The 26,343-nt window shown below is 49.8% G+C and overlaps 8 protein-coding genes across 8 annotated transcripts; 6 read left to right on the top strand and 2 right to left on the bottom strand.

Annotated features, from left to right (window-relative positions):
- The first annotated feature begins 519 nt into the window (after positions 1–519).
- Positions 520–3,523, top strand: F5Y00DRAFT_32197 (uncharacterized protein). Its single transcript, XM_048013477.1, has one exon. The coding sequence runs from the start codon at positions 828–830 to the stop codon at positions 3,411–3,413; it is 2,586 nt and encodes an 861-aa protein (XP_047866441.1). The 5' UTR covers positions 520–827; the 3' UTR covers positions 3,414–3,523.
- Positions 3,524–4,148: 625 nt separating this feature from the next.
- On the top strand, positions 4,149–5,937 carry F5Y00DRAFT_32200 (eukaryotic translation initiation factor 3 subunit-like protein). The gene is made up of 3 exons (XM_048013478.1): positions 4,149–4,484; positions 4,574–5,219; positions 5,406–5,937. Exons 1-3 carry the CDS (start codon positions 4,468–4,470, stop codon positions 5,628–5,630), a joined length of 888 nt encoding a protein of 295 aa, XP_047866442.1. The 5' UTR covers positions 4,149–4,467; the 3' UTR covers positions 5,631–5,937.
- A 1,361-nt stretch (positions 5,938–7,298) lies between these two features.
- F5Y00DRAFT_232510 (phosphatidylethanolamine N-methyltransferase) lies at positions 7,299–11,003 on the top strand. Its single transcript, XM_048007172.1, has 3 exons — positions 7,299–7,844; positions 7,902–10,468; positions 10,540–11,003. Exons 1-3 carry the CDS (start codon positions 7,679–7,681, stop codon positions 10,594–10,596), a joined length of 2,790 nt encoding a protein of 929 aa, XP_047866443.1. The 5' UTR covers positions 7,299–7,678; the 3' UTR covers positions 10,597–11,003.
- A 573-nt stretch (positions 11,004–11,576) lies between these two features.
- On the bottom strand, positions 11,577–13,335 carry F5Y00DRAFT_252214 (uncharacterized protein; the record flags this gene model as incomplete). Its single annotated transcript, XM_048009915.1, has 2 exons — positions 11,577–13,241; positions 13,312–13,335. 2 exons carry the CDS (start codon positions 13,333–13,335, stop codon positions 11,577–11,579), a joined length of 1,689 nt encoding a protein of 562 aa, XP_047866444.1.
- Positions 13,336–14,079: 744 nt separating this feature from the next.
- Positions 14,080–19,509, top strand: F5Y00DRAFT_232515 (uncharacterized protein). The gene is made up of 3 exons (XM_048007173.1): positions 14,080–15,010; positions 15,747–18,322; positions 18,377–19,509. The coding sequence occupies exons 1-3, from the start codon at positions 14,730–14,732 to the stop codon at positions 19,090–19,092; spliced, it is 3,573 nt and encodes a 1,190-aa protein (XP_047866445.1). The 5' UTR covers positions 14,080–14,729; the 3' UTR covers positions 19,093–19,509.
- F5Y00DRAFT_232519 (Nse1 non-SMC component of SMC5-6 complex-domain-containing protein) lies at positions 19,510–21,045 on the top strand. Its single transcript, XM_048007174.1, has one exon. The coding sequence runs from the start codon at positions 19,743–19,745 to the stop codon at positions 20,760–20,762; it is 1,020 nt and encodes a 339-aa protein (XP_047866446.1). The 5' UTR covers positions 19,510–19,742; the 3' UTR covers positions 20,763–21,045.
- A 237-nt stretch (positions 21,046–21,282) lies between these two features.
- Positions 21,283–23,055, top strand: F5Y00DRAFT_32323 (uncharacterized protein). The gene has a single exon (XM_048013479.1). The coding sequence runs from the start codon at positions 21,504–21,506 to the stop codon at positions 22,893–22,895; it is 1,392 nt and encodes a 463-aa protein (XP_047866447.1). The 5' UTR covers positions 21,283–21,503; the 3' UTR covers positions 22,896–23,055.
- Positions 23,056–23,184: 129 nt separating this feature from the next.
- F5Y00DRAFT_232525 (uncharacterized protein) lies at positions 23,185–25,843 on the bottom strand. The gene is made up of 2 exons (XM_048007175.1): positions 25,233–25,843; positions 23,185–25,179 (listed from the first exon to the last, which is right to left on the bottom strand). Exons 1-2 carry the CDS (start codon positions 25,679–25,681, stop codon positions 23,904–23,906), a joined length of 1,725 nt encoding a protein of 574 aa, XP_047866448.1. The 5' UTR covers positions 25,682–25,843; the 3' UTR covers positions 23,185–23,903.
- Between the last annotated feature and the right edge of the window lie 500 nt (positions 25,844–26,343).

A 26,343-nucleotide genomic window follows, 5' to 3' on the forward strand; every position in this document is an offset into this window, starting at 1 on the left:
TCAGTTCGAGAGTTGCTTTGGAGCAGGGATTCCCGCGCGCGAATCCCAGCACCTAGCCAAGGTTCGATTTCTTCCAAATTTTTTTTTCTCTTTCCCTCCTCACCAGCGTGCGGGCATTGGGGGCTCCGGGGCTTGCACATATGTATGTACATATGTATGTGAGCTTGTGTAAGTCTCCCGTTTCCCGCCCCATCCATCCCATCCCATGCCATTCCCAGGTCAAAAGAAAAAACATGAGACCGAACCTCGACCTACAAACTTCTACCTCCTAGTAAACCTGTTAGGGCTTAGAGCAACAAAAAAAAAAAAAAAGAACCGTGGATTCCTATTTTTAACCTTCTAAAAGCTCTCGTCTCCCGCCTTACGGGCTCCCGGTCCAGTCTTCACTTTCTTCTACCCTAACTCCACCTCTGGCAGTTCGCTTGCTGCCATCTACCGCTTTAGCTTGAAGCTGTCCGCGAGCTAGTCAGCCCTGTTGCATAGTTCTACCGGCCTGGGCTTCCAAGGACGAACCGCGCTTCCGGCTTGCAAGGCAAGGTTGCCCTGACCTCGTCATCGCGGCCCCGTTACGTTTCACCTCATGATCTCGGTTGTTGATTGATATTTTGGGGATTCGCCGTCTTAGGGTTATAACTTGACCTATCTTGTTATCATCTGTGTGTCGACAGCTGTATACTCGCGCTCCATATGCTCGACTAGCTATCCCACGTCATCGACATCGACATCCAGGATCTGCTTATACATCTACAAATATATTATACCAAAAAGCTACTTACATCATATATATTAATACTTATCTTACTAACTATTCAGCAACTCCATAAACCATGGCTGAAGTAGACGTTGCTGGACCGAGGAGTCCGACTCTCGAGGCGCTCCAGAACCGCCAACGCGAAATGCGGCGAGCACGGCCGCCAGACATAACGATTATTAAAAATGAGAACAGAATCCCACTCCGGCCAGAAAGGTTAGAAAAGCGCGAATCTAGGATTGGCTTGAGGAGCTTATTCGGCAGGTCGAGATCGGGGAAGGATGATAGGACAGGAGAGGAACCATTGCCATCGCCAAAGGAGTCGCTACGACATGGCGGGAAACGTTCCTCGCTAGCTGACATCGGTGTCTTCCACCGGGGCCTTCATATGTCTCGCTCTGAGGTTTCTCTTTTACCTTCACCTTTGGCACTAGCAAAGCCGTCGCCGACTGAATCGCCTTCTCCAATAAGTTCTCGAGGACGGCGAGGTAGCAATGCCGCTAACAAAAGCAAACTTCATCAACCAGAATCGCCGAGAAGCCCGGCTACGGCTTTTGATCCGCCACCATTATTCAAGATGTACCCGCAAGCAATTAAGCATGCCACACTACCAGCTTGCGTCACCCCGATAGAAACCCTAGTTCGCTTCAGCGAGTCCAAAGATAGCTCACTACAAAATAACTTTTCGCAGGGTGACATCACTCTTGACCGACAAGAAGCAGGGCGGAAGGTAGAGGGAGATAAGAAAAAGAGATCCAAATTTGCGCCGGAATGGACCAGCAAGATTTACGCACTTGTCACCTCTGGATACTTACTCCAATATGCGGCCGAAGGCTCCTTCAATAGGCTACCTGAGAAGGTCTTACATCTCACTCGAGACTCGGCCGCTTATGCTAGCGACCTAATTCCCGGAAAGCATTGGGTTGTTCGAGTGACTTCATCCACGGATGCCGACGGAAACCCATCCACAGATGCGAAATCCCTTAGGTCTAGGCTTGCTCTAAGAGGAGTGGAGAAGCGACAAGTCTCTAACATGCTGCTTGTTTTCGAAAGCCCCGATACCATGGATGTCTGGCTCGCTATTCTGAGACGGGAGATCGAATCACAAGGCGGTAAGAAGAAGCTTTCGGAAACCGGAAACCCCGAAGCAGGCGACAGCGCTACTACGTTAAAGGCGCAGGCCAGCCAGAGGACCATTGTTGTTCGAGATCCGGCCCGTTTCTCGCGTATTATTTCCCAGGACTTCTCGTGGACTCAGGAGAACGCGCTTGTCGATCCCACAGAGGAGAGCGATTCCAACATGCCGCCATTAAAGCGACTGTCGGAGTCGACCGTGGACGATGACTCAAGTATGGTTTCGTCGGATGGTCAACGCCTAGACAGCCTCCGAGATAGTGGCACTGGCAGTGGTAATCGACTTTCCTTCATCTCATCCGGACAACGGACAATTGTGTCTTCGGCCGAGTCATCGCCGGCTCATTCCCCGATTCGAGCAAGTTTCTCGAGCCAGGAGGAATATCTATTCCAAAAGAATCAATCACCATTACCACCTACCCCGGAGGTTAGACTGCGTCCTAATGCCGCCGCAATCGCAAGTCGCAGACAGTCAATGCAGACTATGATCCCTGCTTTCGATCCTCGTCTGAATACGGGTAGTTGCCCGTCTTTGACCCTATCCCCTCCCCCTCCTAAATCAAGTCATGGCGACGGGCGTCAATTCGTACCTAACTTTAGCGTACCACATGCAGTGGGTAGACGATATTCGTCGTTGAGTCTGTCTGTAATCACCCCCCGATCCGAACAGGCGCAAGTAGTCAGCCGAGACGGGCCCGTTAAGCCTCCTCCCTTTCGAAGGAGTCCGCCGACAACTCTTTCCATCTCTCGTCCCCTCTCTATCGTTCTTGATCAGCCGCCACCAATATCACCTTGCTCGTCTAATTCACCCACCCTCCCAATCAACAAGGCACCTGCTTTACAGATGCCTGATTCACCGACCCTATTTAGCTCTTGGGCCAGCAATGCTCTAAAGCAGCGGTTGCAGGAAAGGGGAAACCCTCCGAAGAAGAGCCATCTATCGAAGCAGATCACCGACGAAGCTCAAAATCCCACCACGGAACGTCGTAGTACAGATGATACGCGTGTCAGTCGACAAGGTCCGGCACGTTCCCAAGCTAATACAAGTAAATCATCCGTCCCTCAACCAGCCCGCGCCCAGTCTCCAGAGGCTGCAGACGCTCCTGAGCTAATGCGCAGGCCCGCCTCGTCTTTCGAGATGCGGAGAGTACCAACGTCCCCGGTTCCCCAATATGTATCTTACAACCGCACTCCGCCGCTAGACGAGTACCCAACCCGGCAGAACCGCCGCTCGCTAACGTTCCCCAAGCGGCCCTCCAACTTACCCCCTATCGAGGAGCCAGTCTACACGCTATCGCCGCCCCCGGCCTTCTCGCCTAAGCGCTCGGTGCCTTCTCTCAAGGCTCTACAGCAGGAGGCGTCACCAAAGAAATTATCGGCGGTAGACATGAGCCCCAAAGCCCTTCTGACCAGGAGAAGCATGCCTCAACTCTCCGAAGGCCCGCCTCCTGCTCCTCCACCAACCTGCGCGCTTCCTCCACTTCCGGGGAAGCAAGCGGCTACCATGCCCAGGAGCACGAGAGCATGATGCTTGCCCGCGGGTAGTTTTTATGACATCCCTGCCCTTCGACACACTGAAGGACAGAACTTTTCCTTTTTTGTGTGCTTTTTTTTAAACTTACTACCCTTCTTGTACACCATTGTATACCCTAGGACCCATGATAATGACGGCGTTTTGTGATCGTGTTCGTGTTGCTTTACTATACGCATAGACCCATTTATTGTATGGGGGAAAAAGACAGACACCAACTACCCTTGCGGGAATCTTGTTTCATTAGCCAAAGAAGAAAAGAAAAGTACAGTATAGTATAGTGCATCTGAGGGGTTGGTAGGAATGAAAAGAAACGAAGACGACGAAAAGACTAGGTAGCTTTTTGATATCACGATGGATACGACTAGAGATGAGACGATATGAGCGGTGCTCTGACACGGGGAAGTATTTTGTGTCTGAGGACAGTACATGTTACGGCTTGGTAACAGCAGATAATCTTTTCCTATGTTATGCCTAGGCTGCCTAGGTGTTAATCCATACCAACCAAGAAGAGGCTGGGGAGTAGAATATTGGGCTTCTACTCACCTTATATATGGATGACCTTATATATGGATGTCAATATATTACTACTGTAGGTAGTATCAAAAAGTAAAATAAATAAAAAACTTGACGAAAAAACTCTAACTGAAATTAATTTTATGATTATTTTGGAACTGTATATTTATTAGAAGAGAAGCAAACAGACGTTGTTCTCTTTCAAAAAATATTTGTTGGAGCAAAGCCAATATAAGAAGGGGAATTGAGGCAACAGGCTGCTTAGTGTAGAATACATAGGTACTTGTTATGTGCACGGGCCAATAAAATTACCTAAAGCTGTATTAGAGAACCCTCGCCTTGTATTGATAGCGCGGGGCAAATCTTTTGGTACCGATAAGACAATTTGAGACCCCACACTTTGATCAGAAACTCTGACCTGAAATTATAATTCCCAAAAACACATTCAAAAACCGCCATCATCAACATTCGAGGTCCCTAGGTACCTAATTTATCAAGAAAATTACAAGTAATATACATAACAGACACAGCGAAAATGGCATCCAAGGCTAGGTAAGAGATTTTGATAATCTAATCTTCTTGCCGCTTCGCAAACGATTGATTACGGAGATGTAATGTGCTATATGCTAACGCACAAACAGGGACTGGGCCGACGACGACGAGGGCGACGACGTCTTAGTGGAGCTTCCCCCTCCCCAAACCATCCAGAACAAAGACGGTACCAAGACCACCATCACCTACCGATACAACGAGAACGGGCAAAAAGTCAAGACGACCCGACGGATCCGCCTAGTGACGCACCGCGAGGTCGTCAACCCGCGCGTCGCCGAGCGCAAGACATGGCAGAAATTCGGGCTCTCGGAAAAAGACGGGGCGGGCCCGCAGATGGACACGACGTCGGTGGGCGAGAACATCATCTTCCGGCTCAGCACGAACTGGCGCAAGGACACCAAGGAAGAGGCCAAGGACCCCAACGCCAACGCCATGAAGGAGAAGCTCAAGGACAAGACGGTCAAGTGCCGTATCTGCAACGGCGAACATTTCACCGCGAGGTGTCCGTACAAGGATACCATGGCTCCCGTCGGCGCCGAGGGCGCTGCCGATGTCGCTGCCGGCATGGGAGATGAGCCTTCGGCTGTTGCGGCGGGCGCTCCTGGCGCGGGCAAGAAGGGCAGTTATGTCCCGCCGGCGCTGCGGGGAGACCGTGGCGCGGCTGGTGGCGAGAGGATGGGCGGTGGAAAGTACGGCAGCGAGCGGGACGATCTTGCTACGCTGCGTGTGACAAACGTGAGTTTTACATGTCCCTATCATATCCCCTACTATATCCCCTACTATATCCCCTACTATATCCCCTATCTGCTTACCCCCTATCCCCCCCTTTTCCTTCCATTATCCTCTTCCCTTTCCTTCCTTCCATATCCCTACTCACACTCTCGGCATCAACGACATACGCTCTAACATAATCTACCGCAGGTCTCGGAAATGGCAGAAGAGAACGAGCTCCGCGACATGTTCGAGCGGTTCGGCCGCGTGACGCGCGTTTTCCTAGCCAAGGACCGCGAGACGGGGCTCGCCAAGGGCTTCGCGTTCATCAGCTTCGCGGACCGCAGCGACGCCGTCAAGGCGTGCAACAAGATGGACGGCTACGGTTTCAAGCATCTCATCCTGCGCGTCGAGTTCGCCAAGAAGGCTGCTTAGAGGACTATCTAGTAGTTAGACAGTTAAGGGGCGCTTGGTCTGTGACTATGCGAAGGGACGGGTGGTATGGAAGGGCTTGGTATTAAAGGCTTGCCATGCTAGACGGTGCGAACAGAATGAATGGATTTTAGGCACAGTAGGACACGGATACCTATTTAAATTTATTCAGCTCGTTACACATGTCATTCTCTGGGGAGATGTCTTCTCCGCCGTGTTTACTTAGCCCAGCGTGGCTTATTTCGAGGGTTGTTACGCATGATATGAATGCTAGGTTATGTAAGGCAAGTAGGTAGGTAGAATTAATATTAAATCTACCATCTAGTTCCCTTGTGTAATAGTCTGGTAGCCCTTGACAGGTACCTAGTTTCGTCTATATAGGTACCTATGTTTTCTTTAAGAGGTAAAAACCGCGTGCGCCGTAGGTCTTGATGGGGAATAAGGCGTATTTAATGACGAGATGATGAAAGTTGGTAAAGTAAAAGAGCTTGTTAAGGTTAGGGAATAGGTAGGCTTGTATTTACTTGCTTAAGTAGGTATTTAACTTATATACCTAGGTAACTTACCTCGTTTGTATATTAATTTGCCAACAAGCGATATTATAGTATTTTGGGTACTAGTATAATGTGGCATTGAGGACATATATATAACTTGGATATTTATCGTGATAAAGTCGGATCATATTTTTACCGCAGTTAACTTGAATCCATATATATAAATACGTTTTTGTGTGTAAAATCATCTCATGACATTGAACATAAGTTTTAAAGGCGATAACTAGAAGATTTATATAAGTGCGAGTCATGAGAGGTCGCCTGAGAATCTCTTGGTTGAATACAATATATATATCTAGGTACCTACTGATACTCTAAGGTGTCTCTCTATCATCATAATGTCTGGGGGTAATGACCGGACCTTTTACGTACCTTGGAGTAAACACACCTGTGTTTTAAGCACGATGGCTTAGGGACTCACTCATCTCGAAGACTAATGCCTTAAAACTTCAACTCTTAGGAGGAACCCCTCTTATATAATCAAGATCGAATAGTTATAAGAAGATGATGACAACAATTCGGTCGGTTTATGCTCTAGGTTATGGTTATGTATAAATGAAATCATCAAGACGGACGTAGTTTAACGTTTACAAAATCAAGGCCTTACCTAATATTCGTATGTCTCATTACATAAGCGTAGCCGACGGAACACCCCTCGTCGGATCGGGTAACTAAAGATTCCTAACCGACCCAACCCCTCCGCCCCTCCAACGTCTTCACTCCTATTGGTGGTGATTGATTAGCCGGTCTTGCAGACTCTTGCATTCTAGAACGTGCTGGTACCTAGCCGCCTAGCCGGATGTTGCATCTTGCATCTCGTCTTGCATGTGACGCGCATCCGAAAGCAATCCTTCAGCCTTAGGAATAGCGAATAATTAATACATATACTACATTACATTACAATGTACATACCATCCCACGCGACATTCGACTGGGTAGTATTTGTTGACATTTAAATATTTGTTGACGAGCCGGGATTGGGTAAAGATTGGATTGGTTTGCCTAAGGTTTGAGACCATATGTAGTGACGTCGTACAGAAAAACGGTGCATACCTCATGCTACATAACCAAGGTAGAAAACGGCCACGGCATGTGCTACATGTACCTACATATTTGCCGTACATGGTACACAGTAAAGTTTAGGTATTTACATGGTACCTACCTATATAAGGTTATGACTAAATGCACCTCACGTGGAACCGGTCCTTCATCACCCAATTGAACTCTTCCACACTCTTCTGCATTCTGCATTTAAAAGTATATTCTCTATTCGCCAAGAGGTTGTCTATTGAAAAAAACACACAAAAAATATCCTCCACCTCTTTTCCCACTTCTTCTCGTCTCTTTTTCTCAACGCTCCCAATTGCCAAACTCAACTTTTGGCCCCTCTTTGTCTCTACATGGCTGCTAGTAGACGAGGCTCATTACGCATCATTGCCTGATATCTAAGCTTAAGCTGCCGGAGAACATCTAGACGTACATAAGATATCTAGTCTAATGACCGCAACCGGTGATTCCGCTGCCGGGGTTGGCGAATTACGCCACAGGCAGGTAACGGCGAATGAACATGTAAACAGTGATAACGTTAGTGAAGATGGCAGTGAAGATGTTGTGACATCGTCTAAGCCCAGGAAGACCTACGGCCGTACCAAAGATGGAACAAGTAAGCATATGAAGTAGAATACGAATCCACACCGGATACTAATAATTACATAAATAGTCTTCACGGTTCCTACTACTCATGACATGGTGTCGCAATTGCTCGACCCTAGAGAACCCAAGAATCTATCGGATGCAATTGTCCTTGCTGTTCTTGCCGGTCACATTTTGACCTTGTATCTGCTCCCGGACTCTCTAAGGCGGCCCGTGTTCGCCGTTGTCTTCTTGTTCTGGCGTACATGTTATAACCTTGGCATCGGCATTCTTCTACGCTTACAGTCAAACGATAACAAACTTGTAGCATGGGCTCAGAAATGGAAGCTCTTCGAAAACCCGTCGACCGGCAAGAACCCGCGGCCATGGCTGTACCAGATTCTCAAGCGCGAGCTGGAGATCAAGATCCCTGAGGACTACCAGTTTGAGAAAGCCCCAATTGAGTACAACACTTGGCTAGTCTTCAGACGGCTTGTGGATCTCATTCTCATGTGTGATTTCGTCTCATACTGCTTATTTGCTATCGCTTGTGCTCACGTTCCTTCTGGAGAATCCATCTACGTTACCATTAGCCGATGGGTCTTTGGATGGCTCACTATAGGATTCAACGTCTGGGTCAAACTTGATGCCCACCGAGTTGTGAAAGATTACGCCTGGTACTGGGGCGATTTCTTTTACTTGATCGATCAAGAATTGACCTTCGATGGTGTATTCGAGATGGCTCCGCACCCAATGTACTCAATTGGGTATGCGGGATACTATGGCATTTCCGCGCTTGCTGCTAGCTACGCTGTCCTCTTCATCTCCATCGTTGCTCATGCTTCGCAGCTCGCCTTCTTGATCTTCATCGAGGATCCTCATATTCAAAAGACATACAACCCTCCTACTCGCAAGAGTGAGGTACCCGCCAGTCCCCGAATCCATAAATTGTTAGGTATCAAAAACTTCGACCTACTAAGGACCGTCGATTATTCTACTTTTATAAATATCGGGCTTATCGCTCTTTTTGCTATCACCACGCCCCAGACGCCGTTGTACCAATCTATATTCTTCACGCTCGCGCTCTTGGTTCGACTCTGGTACTCCATTGGATTAGGTGTGATCCTGACCCGGCAGTCCAATAGTAAAGCATGGACTCGCCACTTTTTGAAGGTTGGAGAGACTCCAGAGGAGGGCTGGCGGCAGTGGAAGGGGTACTATCACATTACCCTTAGCCTGTGTTATGCTACCTTCATCGCTGCCTGCTGCAAGATGTACTCAGCTCCGGTCGACTGGAACTACGGATTCGTCCTGCTCAGACACGTCATCGGTGCCAGCCTCATCGCTCTTCAAATCTGGACCGCTGTGAGCATTTATGACTCCCTCGGCGAATTTGGTTGGTTCTTTGGTGACTTTTTCTTCGACCAAGGTGCGAAACTTACGTATACTTCGATCTATCGTTACTTAAATAACCCGGAGAGAGTGCTTGGCACTGCTGGCTTATGGGGTGCGGCCATCATCACATGGAGTAGATCTATACTCGCTCTTGCGTTAATAAGCCACCTTCTAACTCTTGCATTTATTCACTTCGTCGAGAAACCACACATGCAAAAGATTTACGGACGCGAACTAAGGCGTGAAGCTGGCTTGACGAAATTCATCAAGCGTTCTCTGCCTCCGCCTGTTGTGGAGTGGCAGTCGAGCGTCAATAAGGTCATGGATGAGACGTCACACTTTGTGGAAGACTTTTTGGATACCGCACGCCCGAAGTTGGCTTCAGGTGTCTCGACTATCGTGAGGGATACTACGGCGCTCTTTAATAAATATCCTGCTCGTCTCACCTTGACGAAGCTTTCGCCTGATCTCGCAGGCCTCGACCCTAAGCAGTATTCTATCAGCGTGGAAGGTAAAGCATCAGGATTCTCCGCTCTGACAGAACGAGCTAGCGGCAAGGAGGGCACAGCGGGACGATTCCCCAATGAGCTAAAGACAATGATTTTCGAATACGGCGCCCCCATTAAAGTCAAGTGGAGAGCACCGGCGAACCACGGGAGAAAGGATTGGATTGGTCTCTATATGGTAGCCGACAATCGATCCCGTGAGATCACCGAGCTTTCATCCCTTGGACGATGGATTCCTACCGTGCCTGGCCAATTCGAATCTACCACGGCGGATAGGGGTATCCTGACATGGGATCAACCCGTCGAAGACGCCGATAACAACGACGGTAACCTAGTAAGCGGGGAGATGGTCTTCTCGGGAGATAAGCTATGGTGGACGCAGGGTGTCTTCGAATTCCGGTACCACCACGATGGAAACCACAACGTCATGTCCATCTCGCAACCCTTCGAGATTCACATCAACCACTTCGACTACAATGACGTGGACGCGGATATCGAGGGCTCGGTTCAGCAGGCCGTTGAATCGGCGCTCCTGCCCGTGGTCCAGAACTGCCTCGATCGCGACCCGGATATCGCGCCTAGCACGCCCGTGGAACCGTTCGGTAGCCACGTGGAGAGGGACGGCAAGTATGCTAAGAGATTGGTGTATGCCATTCATCAGATGTTCGGTATCGAATTCGCACCGGCGGTGGTGCCTGCTGATGGAAATGTGAGAAATCTTGCTTGGAGGATATGTAATGCGAAACAAGTCTTGGTAAGTGATGTTCCGACCCCCTCGCGAAATCGTGAAAAAGGCACGGTGTGACTAATATACGTCTATCATAGGCTCCTTACAGTATGTCCTGCTCGAAGGGAACGACGACGCCTGGGGCCGAGAAGTAGGAGGGGTACCTTGGGTAATTATAAACATTGGGGTATTGGGGAGCATATACAGGCATATATACCTAGGTACACACATACATACCTTGTGGCAGTATCCCGTGCATCATGTAATCCAGTAATCATAAATATCAACGGGGGCGGAGTTAGCAGGACTGAGCGTTTGGTGTTGGTGTTGGTGTTGGTGTGTTGGCGGTTTAGAAAACGTTCGAGGGTAGGGATTTTTGGTTGGTGAATGCATGAATGAATACCTAATCCAGCCTGAGGTACTTGTTTTGTGTCTGATGAAAGATACGATGTTTGAATTATGGTGAACCTTGGTAGACACGTAGGTGGTGTATATGTATTGTATGCTATATATTAGAATACATATAGCCTATCTTGATGTATATAATATGAGCCAGCAGACAGTAATATTCTCTGTTTCCAAAATATTTACATGCCGTACATAATGAGTTTATATACATATGCCGCGTTCGACTAATTATGTGCCTAGGTACCTACCTATTTATAGTAAAAGGCCGCCGGTATATATATTAGGTTAGGTACATAGGTAGGTAAATAACTATCGTCGTCTCCCCGTAATGTCAATCATACCGTTCCATTACAAGGGCTATTCGATACCCGGCCTTAAGACTTCACTAACCTACCCAAGCATACCTTGCAAAGTATAACATAGCCACACGATTAATTATCGAGTAACACAGCGCACTGATTCGTTCAACAACTCTAGGTACGTCCTCAAGTGCGAGGGAGACGAGACGGGGTGGGTTCGACCTCTCAAAATCCAAGTAAACTTGATTGATCCAAAACCATCTATCATTAATTCTGATTGAACATATTCCGTACCCTAACCTTAGGTAGTATAAGGTATTCCATCGTGTCTCCCTCGCACTTGACGACATGATACTCCCTCTTTCCCCTTATCTTATATCAGCTAGTTAAACCAAGCTCCCTATCTTACCTACTCGAAGCTGCCCAAGTTAGCCCAAACCCGGTGACCTAAACCCCTCGTCCAACCCCATCCCCAACCCGGTCCCCCCCTCCGAACTCCCCTGGCCCGCCGCACTCCCGCTGCCCCCAGCACGCCTAGCCTTCGCCCCGGCCTTCAGCTGCTCCCACTTCTCTCTATAGCGAACGAGGTTCGCCCGCACCTTATTATAGTTACGCTCCGTCTCCTCCATCTGCTTCGCCATGAGCTGCAACTGCTCTTCTAGCTCGCGATTGCGTTTCGCGAGCGCCTCGTCTGATACCCCTGTTCCTGTACCTGTACCTGAACTTAGGGTTGACATGGGTGGTGGTGCGGATGCTTTACCTGCTAGAGGAGAGCTAGGCCGCATGAGGCGCATGCTTTCTGCGAGCCGCATACCTGAGTTTTGGGACATGGACTCGAAAGCGTGGAGGCGCTTGCTCAGCTTGTCGAGCATGTCCTTAAGGCCCTTGTTCTCGAGGTATAGCTCCTCAACCATGTTAGCTAGTTCTCTGTCTCGATCTGACCGCTTGCTAGCTAGTCTATGGGCTGCTGGTAAGCGGGAACCAGCAGCCTGTGATTCCTTGGCGTCGACGAAGTCGTCCTCGTCCGGATCCTCGAGGAGGACGCCTGCGCTGCCCTGGGCTTCCAGGCGCCGCTTTTCTTTGTCGGCGAACGAGAGGATGCTTGCGTATGAGGCCGTGTGTCCGCTCGTGGGGACGACATAGAAAGAGTCATTGGCAGATTGCCCGTCGCGGGATACGGCCCGCAAAGCGGCTTTAGAATAAAATTTCCGCAGGTCGGGCTCGGCAGAGACCGAAGAAGGTCCTCTGGAAGAAGGTCCTCTGGTTCTGTTACGCTTATGGACTGGAGGCTCGGGGGTTGGAGCGGGAGCTGGGGCGGGGGCCTCGGCTTGCTCCTCGCTGATTAGGGGCAGTCCTGCAAACGCAAGTGGTGCAGAGATCCTGTTAATGATACTACCGAATGCGCTGTAGAACCTGGAGAAACCATCATCACTAGTTTGCTTATTATCTACTCGTTCCTGGCTTGATATTTCGTCTTCTAGACCGGAACTCGACTGCCTCGACTGCCTCCCTTTGTCTGGAGAGGTGGTAACACTTGGTCTGTCAGAATTGTCAAGCATGTTCTGCATTTTAGTTCTAGATCCACTTCTACGCGAGGTGGCCTCCATGTTTCCGGGGGCCTCCGTATTGGATACACTTGGGCTGAGAGGCTGAGACCTGTACTTGGACCGAATTCCGCGGGCGGAGGCGAGATTGCTAGCAATAGAGGCGCCAAGGTCCCGCGGGGGGTACCGCGGTTGCTTGGGGAGGGTTGGCGGAGGCTGCGCATTTTTCTCATTTGGGGTTCCGGTGGTATTGTTCTTTGTAGGCGGTGAAGTGGAGGCTACACTTGTAGCCGCTTCATCCTTTTCACTAGCCTGGGAGTCATTTTCGGAGGCGGCTTGAGAGGTAGGCGGTTTGCTCGGTAGTTGTAGAAGTTCGGAAAGCCTCCGATGGTGCTGCTCGAGCAGCTTCAAAGTGCGTAGAGCCTCGACGCTGCTAGTGTTCCGTGCGGCGTTGGCGAATTCGCCAGCGGCTCTTGTATGCTCGTTAACTGCAACGGTGGTATCGGAGGAGTGGGTTGCTATAGATGCGGCTCTCGCATGATCATGGGCCTATGATTCGATAAGGTGAGCTGCGGCAAATAACGGACTACCTACGAGAGAATAGGAGTAACAGCCCTACCTTGATTAGAGGCGCAGAGTCCATGGTGTGAAATACGCGAAATGCGTTCGCAAAGCCGAAGTCGTCAACTACCTACGGATTATGTTGGAGGGATCTCACCCCCTCGTATGAGTTAGGTTACTATGTAGGTATGTAATGTATTTGAACGTTTAGAACTCGTTTATGACGATAAGCGTAAGAAAGTGGATGTCACAAGCACGTTTGCAGTATGTAATAAAAGCTAGGGGCGTGTGTGAAGAAGAACGCATCTCTCCCATTTGCGAAGATCGGATTGCGGAAGTTGGAGCGAATAGGACGAATAGGGAAGAGAAGATAGGGCGGGGTGGAGGGGAGTTTAGGGGAGGTAGGGGGGAAAAGAAGGGGACCCCAGTTAATTACATAAAGGAAGTTTTAATGGTCAACCGGCACCTTCCAGCGGGTCATCCAATTTGTCCTTCCAATTGGTACATTACTTACCTGGTACTTGCTTTTAGTCGTATAATATTCGTATAATAAAGTACTGCGCACCATGTGGGGTACTTTTATTTTAGGAGGTAACATCTTCGTTCATCCCTAGTATAGCAGATGCCTAGGGAGCTTAAATAGGAGCCTAGACTTAACCTAGTACAATACAGTATTACGAAGTTGAAATAGTTACAGTGCTACGAAAGTTGAAAGTTGAAACTTGAATGGTGGGGTCATTCCGATTTCTGTCCTAATTGTGTCCCAATTGTGTGGCTGGTGAAATCTCACCTTTCCTTATTCAATTTACCTACGATACAAGGGGGGGCTCCATTCGGCTTGGGTCTGATTCATGACGCCTACGTATTTGCCCCGTCTGGCCGTCCGATGATTGAATGAGGTCGGGAACTTGGAGCAGGCTAGTCGTCAACGTTGCAATACGAGTGATGATTGACCATCAGCCCTTCTAATCTACTCCTTTCATTATTTATGTCCTATTTAGAAATCGTAATATCATCTAGAATCGAGCTCAAGGATATCCCACCAGAATTATATTAAGGGAATTGAAAAGAAGAAGAAAAAAAGGGGGGACATTTAATACTAGTTAGGTATCGACCTCTATACTAAAGAGATACCGAAGCCATGACGACAGAGTCGCGATAAAATAGTAGTTTCTCATTGCCTGGAGCATTCGAACACAACCCAAACAAAACACACGACAGACTTCCAACCTAGTCTTTATTTGATTGCATATTGCATATTCGCATCCTAAAGACTAACACCAATTACTAACACCAATTATTCTGAGAGAGTGGAGGAGTAACTTTTAGCTTTCCATCCTTTGTCTTCTAATAACTACCAGTTATACATAGGATATAGTAACCAGCCTTCTCTGTTACCTCTATCGCTACCGTCTACCGGCTACCGGCTCTCAACGCCGCGTGATCCTCGTCATCAGCAGCGACAGCTTCGTCATCATGGATGTCGCAGACTCTCCCAATTCTAGCAAGGTTGGAAAGCTCATCCCCAAGAAGTTAGCAACAAAACGATGGAAGAAGCAACCTTCGAAAGAGAGTTTCGGTTCGACAGCTAGTAGCGAAGACTATTCTCGAGGAAGAAGCACAAGCAGTCTTGGCTTGAAGGACGGCTCTTTCTCAGCTTCAACTACCCAAGTCAACGAGATGGCAGAAAACGACCAAGATGGAAGGGAGGAACCTGAAGAAAGTCCTGAAGCCTATTATTCTGACCCTGAAGATGCGTATGTATTTTTATTTTTATTTTATTTTATTTCATCTTATTCTTCTTCTTCATCTACTCGCTCCATTTACATTGTACAACCTCCCTTGGTTTCATTATATGTCCATCGTCATATCATATTATTACCTAGTTATTTATTTCTTGACGTTTACATTTCCCCCCTCTGCAACTCTGTTTCTCGTAGTTAAATAAGCTACGAATCCCTTTACCTACCCTACCCCTTTTGCTCGGCCAAGCTGGTCATCCAATCCAGGTTCGACTACGGTTGGGATAAAAGGTAATTTATTCAACTTTGGGCATATGAGAGAATATTAAGAATAGTCATCATCCTTGGCGGCTGTAAGCTGAGCACTGAGCAGTTCAGGTGGTGTTAGTCGACTCCGCCTTGAGGGATCTAATCAATTATTATTATTATTAGTTTCAACACCTCTTTCGCATCTCGCATCTCACATCTCGCATCTTGTACCCATCTCGTATTCTCTTCTCATTCGCTCTACCAACCCTTGTAACCCTGTTCGTTACTTTTCGTCATACCTACCTATCCTATCATTCATTCTTCCTCCTTTATTTTCAAAGTACATACACTACCTACTTTTTTTTCGGCTTCACCGTTTAATTCTACCGACGTTGTAGAGTTATTGGCTTATTGCCCACTTATTAGTGTTGGTGGAGCGGTCATCGAATCTAGCAACCAAGCAACCAACGGACTTTTATTGACCTAATCATTCTTCTTATAGGTCTGCGACTCGGCCCACGGTCCCTTCAACACATCCGTCCCAAATTGGGCACTTGACAACCTCGTCACCCTTAATCCAGGCCGATCATCTTCCCGAAATACAGAATCAGAGCACTGACGATCTAAACCACATTTCACGATCTGCCACCTTCGCCGTTACTCCTATCCCTAGCTTTTCCTTCGAGCCGGCTCGTCAATTATCTCATACCAAGACTGGCTTACAGCTACCCCAAGCTTCGAGCCGGTCGAAATCGCCTACTAGTAGATTTAGGGAGGCATTCAGGGGCAAGAGAAGCGCGAGTGGTGTGCAGGAATTTCATAGCGACAGTCGGACAGACCTTACTGATAACGAGGAGGTGAAGACGTCGTCCCGGAGGTCGACCGCCGGTTCTACTTCTCGTCCGGGATCGAGCACGGCTTCACAGTCCGATACCAATGACAAAAAGGTAGCTTCCGCACGTCCAGGTCCATCAAAGAACCCGCCATCCGTAGATACTTCAGGTCGCCCTCTCACGCCGCCGTCGATCGAACCTGCAGCTCCAGTTATTGTCAATACACCGCCGACCCCGACCGAAAGCCATCGCTCGAGGAAGAACTCAGCAGCTAGCGCGAGCTCGGTCCCAAATGTGGTTGTCCAGCCTCCGAGTAGTATGATAGCGCACCGACGAAAGAGATCAGGATCAAGCACAAGCATTGGCCCAAGCAAGCTATCTAACATAACGTTGGCTCCTCTAACACCCACACCCGAAAACCCACCACTGACTCCCGGAGGCGGTTTTTTCTCGAGCATGCTATCTGCCGCACAAAACGCTGCCAACACTTTAAGCACCGCTGTCACCAACACTAATATAGGATCCGGTGGAAACAAGGCCAAATCGAACGTCCCTAGAGAGACGCAGCCGGGTAACGACGATAGGGTAGAAGTCGAGACGCCTGTTGGACAGTTGGAGAATACTAATATGGGTGATAAGGAACCTGCCGTAAAAACCCTCGGAATGGGCGATCTAAGTCTAAGCCAGCTGGGAATCCAGGAACCTGGAAGCACCGCGCCTACTCCGACCACTAACAAATTCTCCGACTCTACCACCGAACCAAGGGCACGTTCCGAATCTGCACCCGTGGATAATGCGACCGCATCTGCCAATGGAGATGGCCACTCCGACGACCTGGCGCCAGGAGGACCGCGATCCGTTTACGAGCCATCCGCTACGTCCCCCCCAACCAGTTTATATGAAGGTAAGTCAGGTCTTCAACGTAGTGGTAGCATTAAGAGTGCTCTGGCCCGGACAAGACGGAAACGCGGTAGTACCGGAGGAACCGCTGGAACCGCTGGAACCGGAACCACGATTGGTGCGGCCATCGCAGCAGCTAATGCCTCTGTAGCGCAACCTTCGGCCGCCGGTAGTACCCCAAAGCTCACAGGGTTTGCTGTAGCGAGTAAGAAACGCAACCGGGATTTTCACGTCTTGTTCAAGAGTGTCCCCGATGACGACTATCTCATTGAAGATTACAGCTGTGCTCTTCAACGCGAGATCCTCGCACACGGCAGACTCTACGTTTCGGAAGGCCACCTATGTTTCAGCAGTAATATCTTCGGATGGGTAACGACCCTGGTTATAAGCTTTGACGAGATTGTATCCGTCGAAAAGAGGAGCACCGCTCTCGTCTTCAGGAACGGCCTGATGATCTCGACACTTCATGCTAAGCATGTATTCGCTAGCTTTACTAGTCGAGACTCAACTTACGATTTGATTGTTAACATCTGGAAGCTTGGACACCCTACCCTGCAGAGTTCGCTTAATGGGGTTTCGCTGGAGGGAACAGGTGGCGATAAAACAGAAAAGGTTGAAGAAGTCGATGCTGCAGTCGGAAGCCGAAGCGGCACGGGATCTGAAGAAGACGATAGTGAAGATGGGGAGGATGTCTACGACGAAGACCAGGACGACGACGCGCTCGAGGTAGCAAAGACCACCGACGCAAGCCCAGCCGACACGGATGGCGAAAAATCCGGCGCTAGGAAGGTATCCGGTGCAGTTGCCGGCAACGGCGCTGTTGATAAGACGGACTTTGCGCCTACACCTTCCGGACCCCCCGATTTCCCAGGACCGGCTACTCACGCACCGACGGATTGCGGCGATACAGATGCTCACTACGAAGTAGTTGTCGGCGACGATATTATCCCTGCCCCTCTAGGAAAGGTTTACACTTTAATATTTGGACCTGCGTCCCCAGCGTGGATGGGAAAGTGGCTCACGGGCGAACAAAAGTGCACTGACTTGCAGATGGAAGACAAGAAGGGACTGACCCAAGACAATAAGAGCCGAGGATTTACTTACATCAAACCGCTATACGCATCGATAGGACCCAAGCAGACCAAGTGCTTAGTAACCGAGACGCTGGAGAACCTCGATCTTGAAAAGAGCGTCAACGTATTGGTTGTTGTGCAGAACCCGGACGTACCTAGCGGCAACATATTTAGTGTAAAAACCAAATACTGTCTCTCCTGGGCCGAGAACAACTCAACTCACGTAAACATCAACTGTACTATCGAGTGGACCGGGAAGAGTTGGCTAAAAGGTAAGACTGCGGGACTTTTTCTCTAGTCTAATTGTCAAATACTAACATTCGCAGGACCTATCGAGAAAGGGGCTAAAGAGGGCCAAACCCAGTATTGCAAAGATCTCTTCGCCGCACTAAAAGGAGCAGTTTCTACCGCGCCTCGTTCCGCAGCTGTCAATGGCGGAGCGGTAAAGGGCAAGAAAAAGCGAGCTAAGGGCAAGTTGCACCAAGCTTCTAAGGAAAGCCTATCCGGTCCATCGGATTTGGTAGCGACGAAATCCCAAGACTGGGGCGTGTTTGAGCCGCTCCACGGTATCCTCGGCCCCGTATTGGACATTCTCGGACCGGTACTTACCGGCAACGTTGTGTACGGACTACTTGTCGGGCTGCTAGTAGCGACATGGTTTGGTTTCGGATTCAATGGTCAACCGAGGGTTGCGCCGTACGGCCGTGAGTTGGGCTTCATAGGATATCCGGACCGCGTCGTCGCGTACGATGAGATTTGGAGGCGAGAGGAAAGCGATCTATGGGACTGGTTGGAAGATAGGGTAGGCCTCCATCGCATGAACGAAGGAGCGATGCCCGTACGCAAACGGGTAATGGAACCACGAACAGTCGAAGAAAAGTTGCGCGAGGAGCGCATGAACGAGCGAGAAGTCGAAGAAGCTATCAAGGTGACGGAGGAGAAGTTACAGGTGCTAAAGTCGGTCATGGACCGAAAAAAGGCACCTTCGAAATCTAGCGTTTATGGTAGACCAACTACCAAAGTACCAGGGACTGAGAGGTAGCGATAAGAAAGAAAAGGGGAAGAGGAAGAGGAAGAACAACCAGCGAGTTTACTACAGACATTATCATCATCATACAACAACAGCAAAAGCTACGACAGCCGATTCCATATGTCAGCGACCATAGCATGCACGACGCCACGACGAAGCACATTGATTTTTATTATGTAACTCATAGCCTGTATTGTACATTTGAAAGTGTCAATTTTGCAGCTTCGTCTAGGTGTCCAGGGCGTAGGGGCTTTTCGGGATTTAGCTATTTTAGACCATCTATTTTGTAATATAAAAGAGACAGCATTGCAACTTCGGGAGGGGTCTGTTTATAGAAGAAGGGTGATAGGATTGTGATATATAGTCTATATTTTGGTTATATTGATGGACAGATGGATTGTTTGAATTGTGATGCTTCCAATGTATAAAATGAAGCTGTACGGAATACTTGACTACCTAGGTACGTACCTCTTACCGTAGATAACCGATAAATGTGGATACCACTTAACGCGTACCAGGGAAGCTGCAAAGCTGCAAGGCATCAAAAACGCGTCTTCAATCGCGGGGTCCAACTTTCAAAAGATTGCCAAGTACAAAAGTTACAAGGACTTACCACTTCCAACCATTATAACATTACACTACAGCCTAGTTGATTCTGCACGATGGACGACGAAGATATATCCCACCCTTACGATAATAGCCACCGCGCGTTCCTACAGGCCTTCATGGCCCGCGGTACCATGACGTTCAGCCAAGCACAACCCATCCTCGCCGCTATATTCACAGTCCACGATCAAGACGAGTACAAAAACGGGAATAGCGATGAGGAGCCTGAAGTGACACGACCGGAACAGGTCACACGCGAAGACTTCGAGTCGTACGTATCGGCTGTGTCGGCGGCTATCTCCCCCTTCGACATGGAAATCCGATCGACCACGCACCAAGTCTCCAAAGAGCGCGTGTATTCCCTCATCAACACAACCTCGGACCCCATGACGCAGCTCGCCACGCTGCGCTCAGCCGAAGAGATGGCGTTTGTAAGGAGGGTCATCGACGCCATGTTCGACCGGTATAACTCCCCTAGAATGGAAGTCCTATGTCTAGACGGCATGCAAGCTAATAAGCTGCGAACGGCGCCGCGCAACGAGGACGAGGAAAACGGCAACGGCAACGGCGGCAACGGAGCGGGAGAAAATGCAGGTGGTGGTGGTGGTCTGAAGGGCCTCAAGAGCAGCGAGGTGGAACAGGTGCTGCGCGGCCTCGTCGACGAGGGGTGGTTCGAGCGCAGCCGCGCGGGCTTCTACTCGCTCTCGGCGCGCGCGCTGACGGAGCTCCGGCAGTGGCTGGTGGACGCGTACAACGACGCCGAGGCGGGCGAGGGCGAGTGGCAGCGCGTCAAGTTCTGCGAGGCGTGCCGGGAGATCGTGACGGTGGGGCAGCGGTGCGCGGAGCGCGACTGCTGCGTCCGCCTGCACGATATCTGCCAGGAGGCGTTCTGGCGCACGCGCAAGGAGCGCGCGTGTCCGCGGTGCGGGACGGGGTGGACGGGGAGGAACTTTGTGGGGGAGAAGGCGGTTACGGAGACGGAGGCGTATCAGAGGGGTAGGAGACGGAGTGGTAGGGGGGGTGGGAGGAGTAGTCTTATGGAGGATATTGTGGATGGGGAGGAGGAGGAGGAGTGAGAGGGTCTGTTCTGGGCTGTCTTACAGTTGTACTCAACCTCTTCTTCTTTGGGAGTGGTGGTGAGTTACGGTATTACCTACTAAGTCATGCCCTTTTACTGTACTTTTATATCGGTCTAGAACCGCGGTTTAGAGAACAAAAGGGAAAGGGAAATCAAATGGACATAAAAAACGGAGGTGTTAGATTAGATACCCTTGGACTTGTTCCCCTGAAAATGGAATTACTATGTAGGTATGTTTATGGGATATCGTTTGCTTAATCATAATAGTCTTGTTTCTCAAATATGACCTTGTGATTATTTTATTATCAAGTTAATTGTAAGGAAATATCCAAAACTCTTGTGGGATTTCTCTTCAGCGAGGCCGCCTATGAGCAGTGTATACGTAGGTACCTTAGGTAAAGGTCTATAGAGCTCTCGCCACAGCTAATTGTGGCTGTGCAATGATATCATCCTAAGCCAAGACTTCGGTACTTACATAAAGCTTCCCTTGCCCCTGAGTACCCAAGGTACATACGCATCTTACATCGCAACGTATCAGCCAATCGTTTATGATCTGACCTACAAAGATAAAACAGGCTTGGAGGTATTAAGTTGCCCTTCTGCAGCAATTGGAGGCCAATTCATCTTTTATCTTTTTTTTCTCTCTTTATTTCCTATTCTTCTCACTTCGAGGAATATATTTTATCTCAAACATTTTCATACCTCATACACACTAAATAGTATAAGCCACCAAGATAAGATGCTCGAGTTCTTTACACCTAAGAAACTAAAGAAAACACAGGATGAGAAGGCCGAGAAGCAGAAATTAGAAAAGGGCAAGGGAAAGGAGGAAAAGCATAAGAGTGATGCTGCTGTCAAACCCGGCACCGATGATGCTGTTCACTCCGAGTCTCCAAGCTCGCCTGAGATAATCTTGGAGCGTACTGAGGGTATGCCTATTCTCGACCCAGAGGATGAGAAGTTCCTCGAGCGCCTGACCTCCCCGTCAGATAGCGGCATTAGTATCGGCGACGGCGACGAAACGCCACCACCTCTGCCACCGCGCGTCAAGACGCCTGTCATCGAGCTAGACAGCGACGTTTCTAGTGTCGCTAGCAAGGATGAGAGCAAGCAGGATGTCCCTACTAAGGATGGCGATGGAGGCAAGGGCAAAGGCAAAGGCAAAGATAAGGAGAAGCATAAGGGCAAGGACAAGGACAAGGACAAGGACAAGCACGACGGCGATAAGCCCGATCACAAGCCTAATCGCTTCTCCTTCGTCACCTCCCTCACGCGCAACATCTCCCTCAAGCGCAAACCCACCCAGCACCTCTCCGTACCCCCTTCTTCCTCTACCCCCACATCTACATCCCCCTCCCCCTCCGAGCGCGAAGTCAACAAAGAAGAAACCGACATCGCCCGCGTCCTCGAGGACCTCAACCTCGCCGCCTCCACCGACAACAAAGCCTTCAGCCTCTCGCGCGAATCCGCCGAGACCCTGCGCCGATTCACCCAAGTCCTCAAGGACCTCGTCAACGGCGTGCCCACCGCCTACGCCGACCTCGTCGGCCTCATCGAGGACCGCGACGGCGTCCTCGCCAAGTCCTACGACAAGCTCCCCTCCAGCCTCAAGAAGCTCGTCGCCCAGCTTCCCGAAAAACTCACCTCGTCGCTGGCCCCCGAGCTCCTGGCCGTCGCCGCCGAGGCGCAGGGGTTGAAGGGCGCCGAGGCCATGGGTGTTGCCGAGGTGGTGGGTAAGAAGGCTGCGGTGAAGAAGTTGCTCGGCACGAGTAATCTCCTGGAACTGGTGACGAAGCCGGGGGCGGTGGTGGGCTTGCTCAAGGGCATTGTGAACGTGTTGAAGACGCGGTGGCCGGCGTTTGTGGGCACGAATGTGCTGTGGAGCGTTGCTGTGTTTTTGTTGCTGTCCGCGCTGTGGTATTGCTATAAGAGGGGGCGGGAGACGAGGTTGGAGAGGGAGGCTAGTGAGACGGGGGTGGAGGGAGAGGGAGAGGTGGGACCGGAAGTGCTGGTGGAGGGAACGAAGGAGGGCGGGAATGGGGGGGATGTACCCCGTATTGAAGGAGTGCCGGATCAGCAACAGCAACAGCAGCAGCAGCCGACGGTATCGGTATCTGCCCCGGCATCTTAAGGGGGCAAGAAAAGCGGTGATGAGTAGGTGATACTGCTATCATCTTTCTATTCAAAAAGAGTCGCTAGAGGAAAAAGAAAAAAAAGGGGGGCGAAGGGGGGGAGAGGATTGCTATGAGGACACGAAAGCAAACTACACAACACGACAGGATGGACTACACGAGTTACGATAGACAGGTACATGATGGAGATAGATACCCGGTTTGGTCGATATGTATAGGTACCTATACATCTAGGAGTAGGAATATCGGTCTAGGACGTCGCGGTTTGGTTTAGTTTGCGCGGGGGGGGGGGATGGTTATTATGTATGTAGATACGAGTAATGGTAATACGAATAGAATATACATACATAGTCTCATCACAGGCAGTCTTGTATAATCTAATACCCAGTCGTAGTCGTAGTCGAATAGGGGAGGGGAACCCCAGGATAGATACAACCAACTTCCCCTACAAACACAATACTATACCAGTCAGTCAGTCAGTCAGCTACATCCTTCATAACCAGCGCCGTGCATAAGAAATGTATCGTATCGGGAAACTGTTTAAACCAGACGAATCCGAATCAAATTACAACTGGGGTATTTCCCTTAATCCATAGGCCTCGCCTAGCTTATCTGCATCTAAGCATCCACGTGAAAACAACAGGCGAAATCCTTCGCATATGCTCCTCTTCCTCTGCTAATCTCTCCGCGGGACGAAGCTCCTTTCTCAGCCCGATATCTAGGAGGGCTTCTTACCACGCAGCCGTGCCGACAGCTTAGCTACCCACCTAAGGTAGGTAGGTAGGTAGCCACACGAGCCTACGCTCCACAGGCCAAGGTCAAGACCCAGGATAGACTAGCCGCTTCTCTCTGAACGAATTCATACGTCAACGCCCTCATATCATCTAGGCATCTCACCCCTCCCTCGTACTCAACCCGTAAAATGGGCCTAATCAATTAAACCGCGACGACCTAAGAGAAGCCCGGCGACCAACAACAGGAACCGCGGAGCCGCGCCGCAACGCATGCTAGTCGTCCTGGACGAGCTCCTTGATCTCCTCTCTACCGGGGGCAATCCCCGCCGTAGTCTCGGCCTTGGCATCCCTACCTCCAGTGCGGTCAATAACGCGGGCGCCGTCCCGCATCCAGAAGTCGACTTCGTCCACTATATCCGCAACCACGTCCTCGACAATCTGCTCATCGTAGCGCTCCGCCACAGGCCGGATCTTATCCAAGAATCCTTTCGACGGCGTTGAGGGAACTGCTACCGTAACGGTGTCCGCGTCTATCATGTCCACGTCGCCGTCCCCGTCGGAATCGAGGAACCCGGGAGGCGGATACCAGAACTGCGGGCCGAAGTTGACTTCGGCGGCACCGCCCCGGAACACGCTGACTGCAGGATAGTACCCTGCCATGCCATCGTCCATGCCCTCGCGGGCACCAACCTGGACCTGGGGTTTGGAGGCCGGGGGCAGGAAGGCGAGCAAGTCAGTAAAGGGAGTACCTATGAGCACACCGTTCTTGTATATGCGAATGCAGGAATTAGGTAGCGTACGTAGAGCCGGGACCTGGTGGTTTGGATTAGGCCTATCGGGAGGTCTACTACCGATAGTGCCCGAGGGTCCCGCAGGCGACGGGTTCATGAGGTCCTCAAGCTCCTTGGTCGTGTGGTAGTCGATTTTCTCCAAGTAGATGTGTTGCTTAAAGCGGATCGGTATCCGGTCTCGGACGATGTTGGCCGCCTCCATAATCGGATCTTCCTCGTCGAGTAAGTCTACGGCTGGATTGTATTGGCCTCGGACGACTTTCCTGTGAAGATGCTCCGACGGCAGCTGGATCTCGAGTCCAATCACGTCGCCCTCCTTAATTTCTTCGCCGGGCGGGAAGAAGTCTTTGGGCCGTGACATATGAACCTTCTGGCCCTGCACGTCTCTAATACCATAGCTGTAGGCGTCGAATCCGACCGGCGCGTCTAGCGAAGCTTCCCGTCTCGCGAATCCCATACGCACGTGGCCGTGTGATTCGACGCTTCCATCCGCATTGCTCTTGATAGTACCTCTCGTAATCTTGCATTCCCAATACCAACGGCCCTGGCGCACGGCAACATTCGCTCTCGCCGTCCTAAATCCCTTGTCTGTCGTTATGTGCCGCCCCGATTGGTCCATGTACATGTGCGTAGCAGCATCTTCGAAGCTGATGTGGGCGCCGTAGGGTTCGGGTTCGGTCTGTCGGTAGTAGAATGAGGAAGGAAAAGCTGGGTCGGCTATGCAGTGTAGGTAATGGAAGCTTTTCTTGTTGAAAACACTACGCGTAGGTTAGCAGAGGGTAGGAACTGCGCAGTATGGAATGCGACTTACTGTTCGGAGGTCTCGTAGAATTGGATGATAGAACCATCCGGGGCGGGGACTTCGTGATGGGGAGTAAATACTGGGCCTCGGGCGGTTTCGAAATCAGAAAGCCGTGGAGGTGCTAGTTTGTAACGTAAAGGCGAAGACTCATTCGGAGGGAGTTCCTTGATCTTAGGATCGGGTGTAGCTCTAGAGCTGTCGGCACCTGGTCCAACTTTGGACTCTCGCTTCTTCAGGGTATCTTTTTTATTTCTAGCAGGTTTCTCACGCGCCATAGCGAGTACGTCGTCATGCGACTGGGACTTATTAGGTTTTAGGTCGGGATTGGGGTTAAGAGGGGAGGAAACGGGGGGCGCGTAGTCGTCTTCGAGAGGTCGTTTCTGGGGAACGGAGATTGGGAGAACAGGAATGGGTACGGGTGTAATTTGCCTTTTTGGCAGATCCACGTCGGTAGCCATGGCGATTATAAAAGGGGATTAATTGAATTAAATAGGTAGGTATCTAAGTAGTTACTCTAGGCCCTTTGAACAAAGTATGGTGTGGTGCGATACAAGTGCTAGGATCAAGACGAGAATAGCATTTGGAAGAATTTGGTGGAGTTTGTTTAAGTGATCGAAACCTTGCTGCGGCTCTAAACTTTAACGTCCCAGGTAGGTACCTACACAGATTACACCTACCTAATACATATAATATAGGCATATCAGATATCCGATCCTTCCTGATCTTTTAGCCTTGCATTTGCATATCTATCTACAATTAGATACAATACCTGTCGGCCACTAATTTAAGTTCCGACTTTCTATTGTCAAATAAAGAATTAAGAAAATACATAGAACCATTTAATACTGGACATTTAAACATCTTAACTAGCTGCGACTTTGTATAGTGGGCCACATTAGTAGCTGCACTGTTCTTGACAATGGAAAGGAATCAACATCAGCAGTCTTCGAACTTAAGGTTGGGATGCAATGCATTGAAGTATTTAAAATCAGGCATCAAAAGGATATAAGATGCTGACATCAAAACTAATATTGGAAATATTTTTCCATTTCGCATCTTCTAAATACCTATGCACCTATTGTCCCATTAATTCTGCATTACTTGGGCACCTACCTCCTAT

The sequence above is a fragment of the Daldinia vernicosa genome, assembly GCF_022497035.1.
Source record: "Daldinia vernicosa strain CBS 139.73 unplaced genomic scaffold F5Y00scaffold_14, whole genome shotgun sequence".
Classification (NCBI taxonomy): domain Eukaryota; kingdom Fungi; phylum Ascomycota; class Sordariomycetes; order Xylariales; family Hypoxylaceae; genus Daldinia; species Daldinia vernicosa.

Excerpts from the sequence above, each read along its gene's own strand:
- F5Y00DRAFT_32197 (XM_048013477.1), top strand. The coding sequence starts at position 828 with ATGGCTGAAGTAGACGTTGCTGGACCGAGGAGTCCGACTCTCGAGGCG.
- F5Y00DRAFT_32200 (XM_048013478.1), top strand. Across the intron at positions 5,220-5,405 it reads CTACGCTGCGTGTGACAAAC|GTCTCGGAAATGGCAGAAGA; the intron begins GTGAGTTTTACA and ends AATCTACCGCAG.
- F5Y00DRAFT_232510 (XM_048007172.1), top strand. The coding sequence starts at position 7,679 with ATGACCGCAACCGGTGATTCCGCTGCCGGGGTTGGCGAATTACGCCAC. Across the intron at positions 7,845-7,901 it reads CCGTACCAAAGATGGAACAA|TCTTCACGGTTCCTACTACT; the intron begins GTAAGCATATGA and ends TTACATAAATAG. Across the intron at positions 10,469-10,539 it reads GTAATGCGAAACAAGTCTTG|GCTCCTTACAGTATGTCCTG; the intron begins GTAAGTGATGTT and ends CGTCTATCATAG.
- F5Y00DRAFT_232515 (XM_048007173.1), top strand. The coding sequence starts at position 14,730 with ATGGATGTCGCAGACTCTCCCAATTCTAGCAAGGTTGGAAAGCTCATC. Across the intron at positions 15,011-15,746 it reads TATTCTGACCCTGAAGATGC|GTCTGCGACTCGGCCCACGG; the intron begins GTATGTATTTTT and ends TTCTTCTTATAG. Across the intron at positions 18,323-18,376 it reads CGGGAAGAGTTGGCTAAAAG|GACCTATCGAGAAAGGGGCT; the intron begins GTAAGACTGCGG and ends TAACATTCGCAG.
- F5Y00DRAFT_232519 (XM_048007174.1), top strand. The coding sequence starts at position 19,743 with ATGGACGACGAAGATATATCCCACCCTTACGATAATAGCCACCGCGCG.
- F5Y00DRAFT_32323 (XM_048013479.1), top strand. The coding sequence starts at position 21,504 with ATGCTCGAGTTCTTTACACCTAAGAAACTAAAGAAAACACAGGATGAG.
- F5Y00DRAFT_232525 (XM_048007175.1), bottom strand. The coding sequence starts at position 25,681 with ATGGCTACCGACGTGGATCTGCCAAAAAGGCAAATTACACCCGTACCC. Across the intron at positions 25,180-25,232 it reads TTCTACGAGACCTCCGAACA|TGTTTTCAACAAGAAAAGCT; the intron begins GTAAGTCGCATT and ends ACCTACGCGTAG.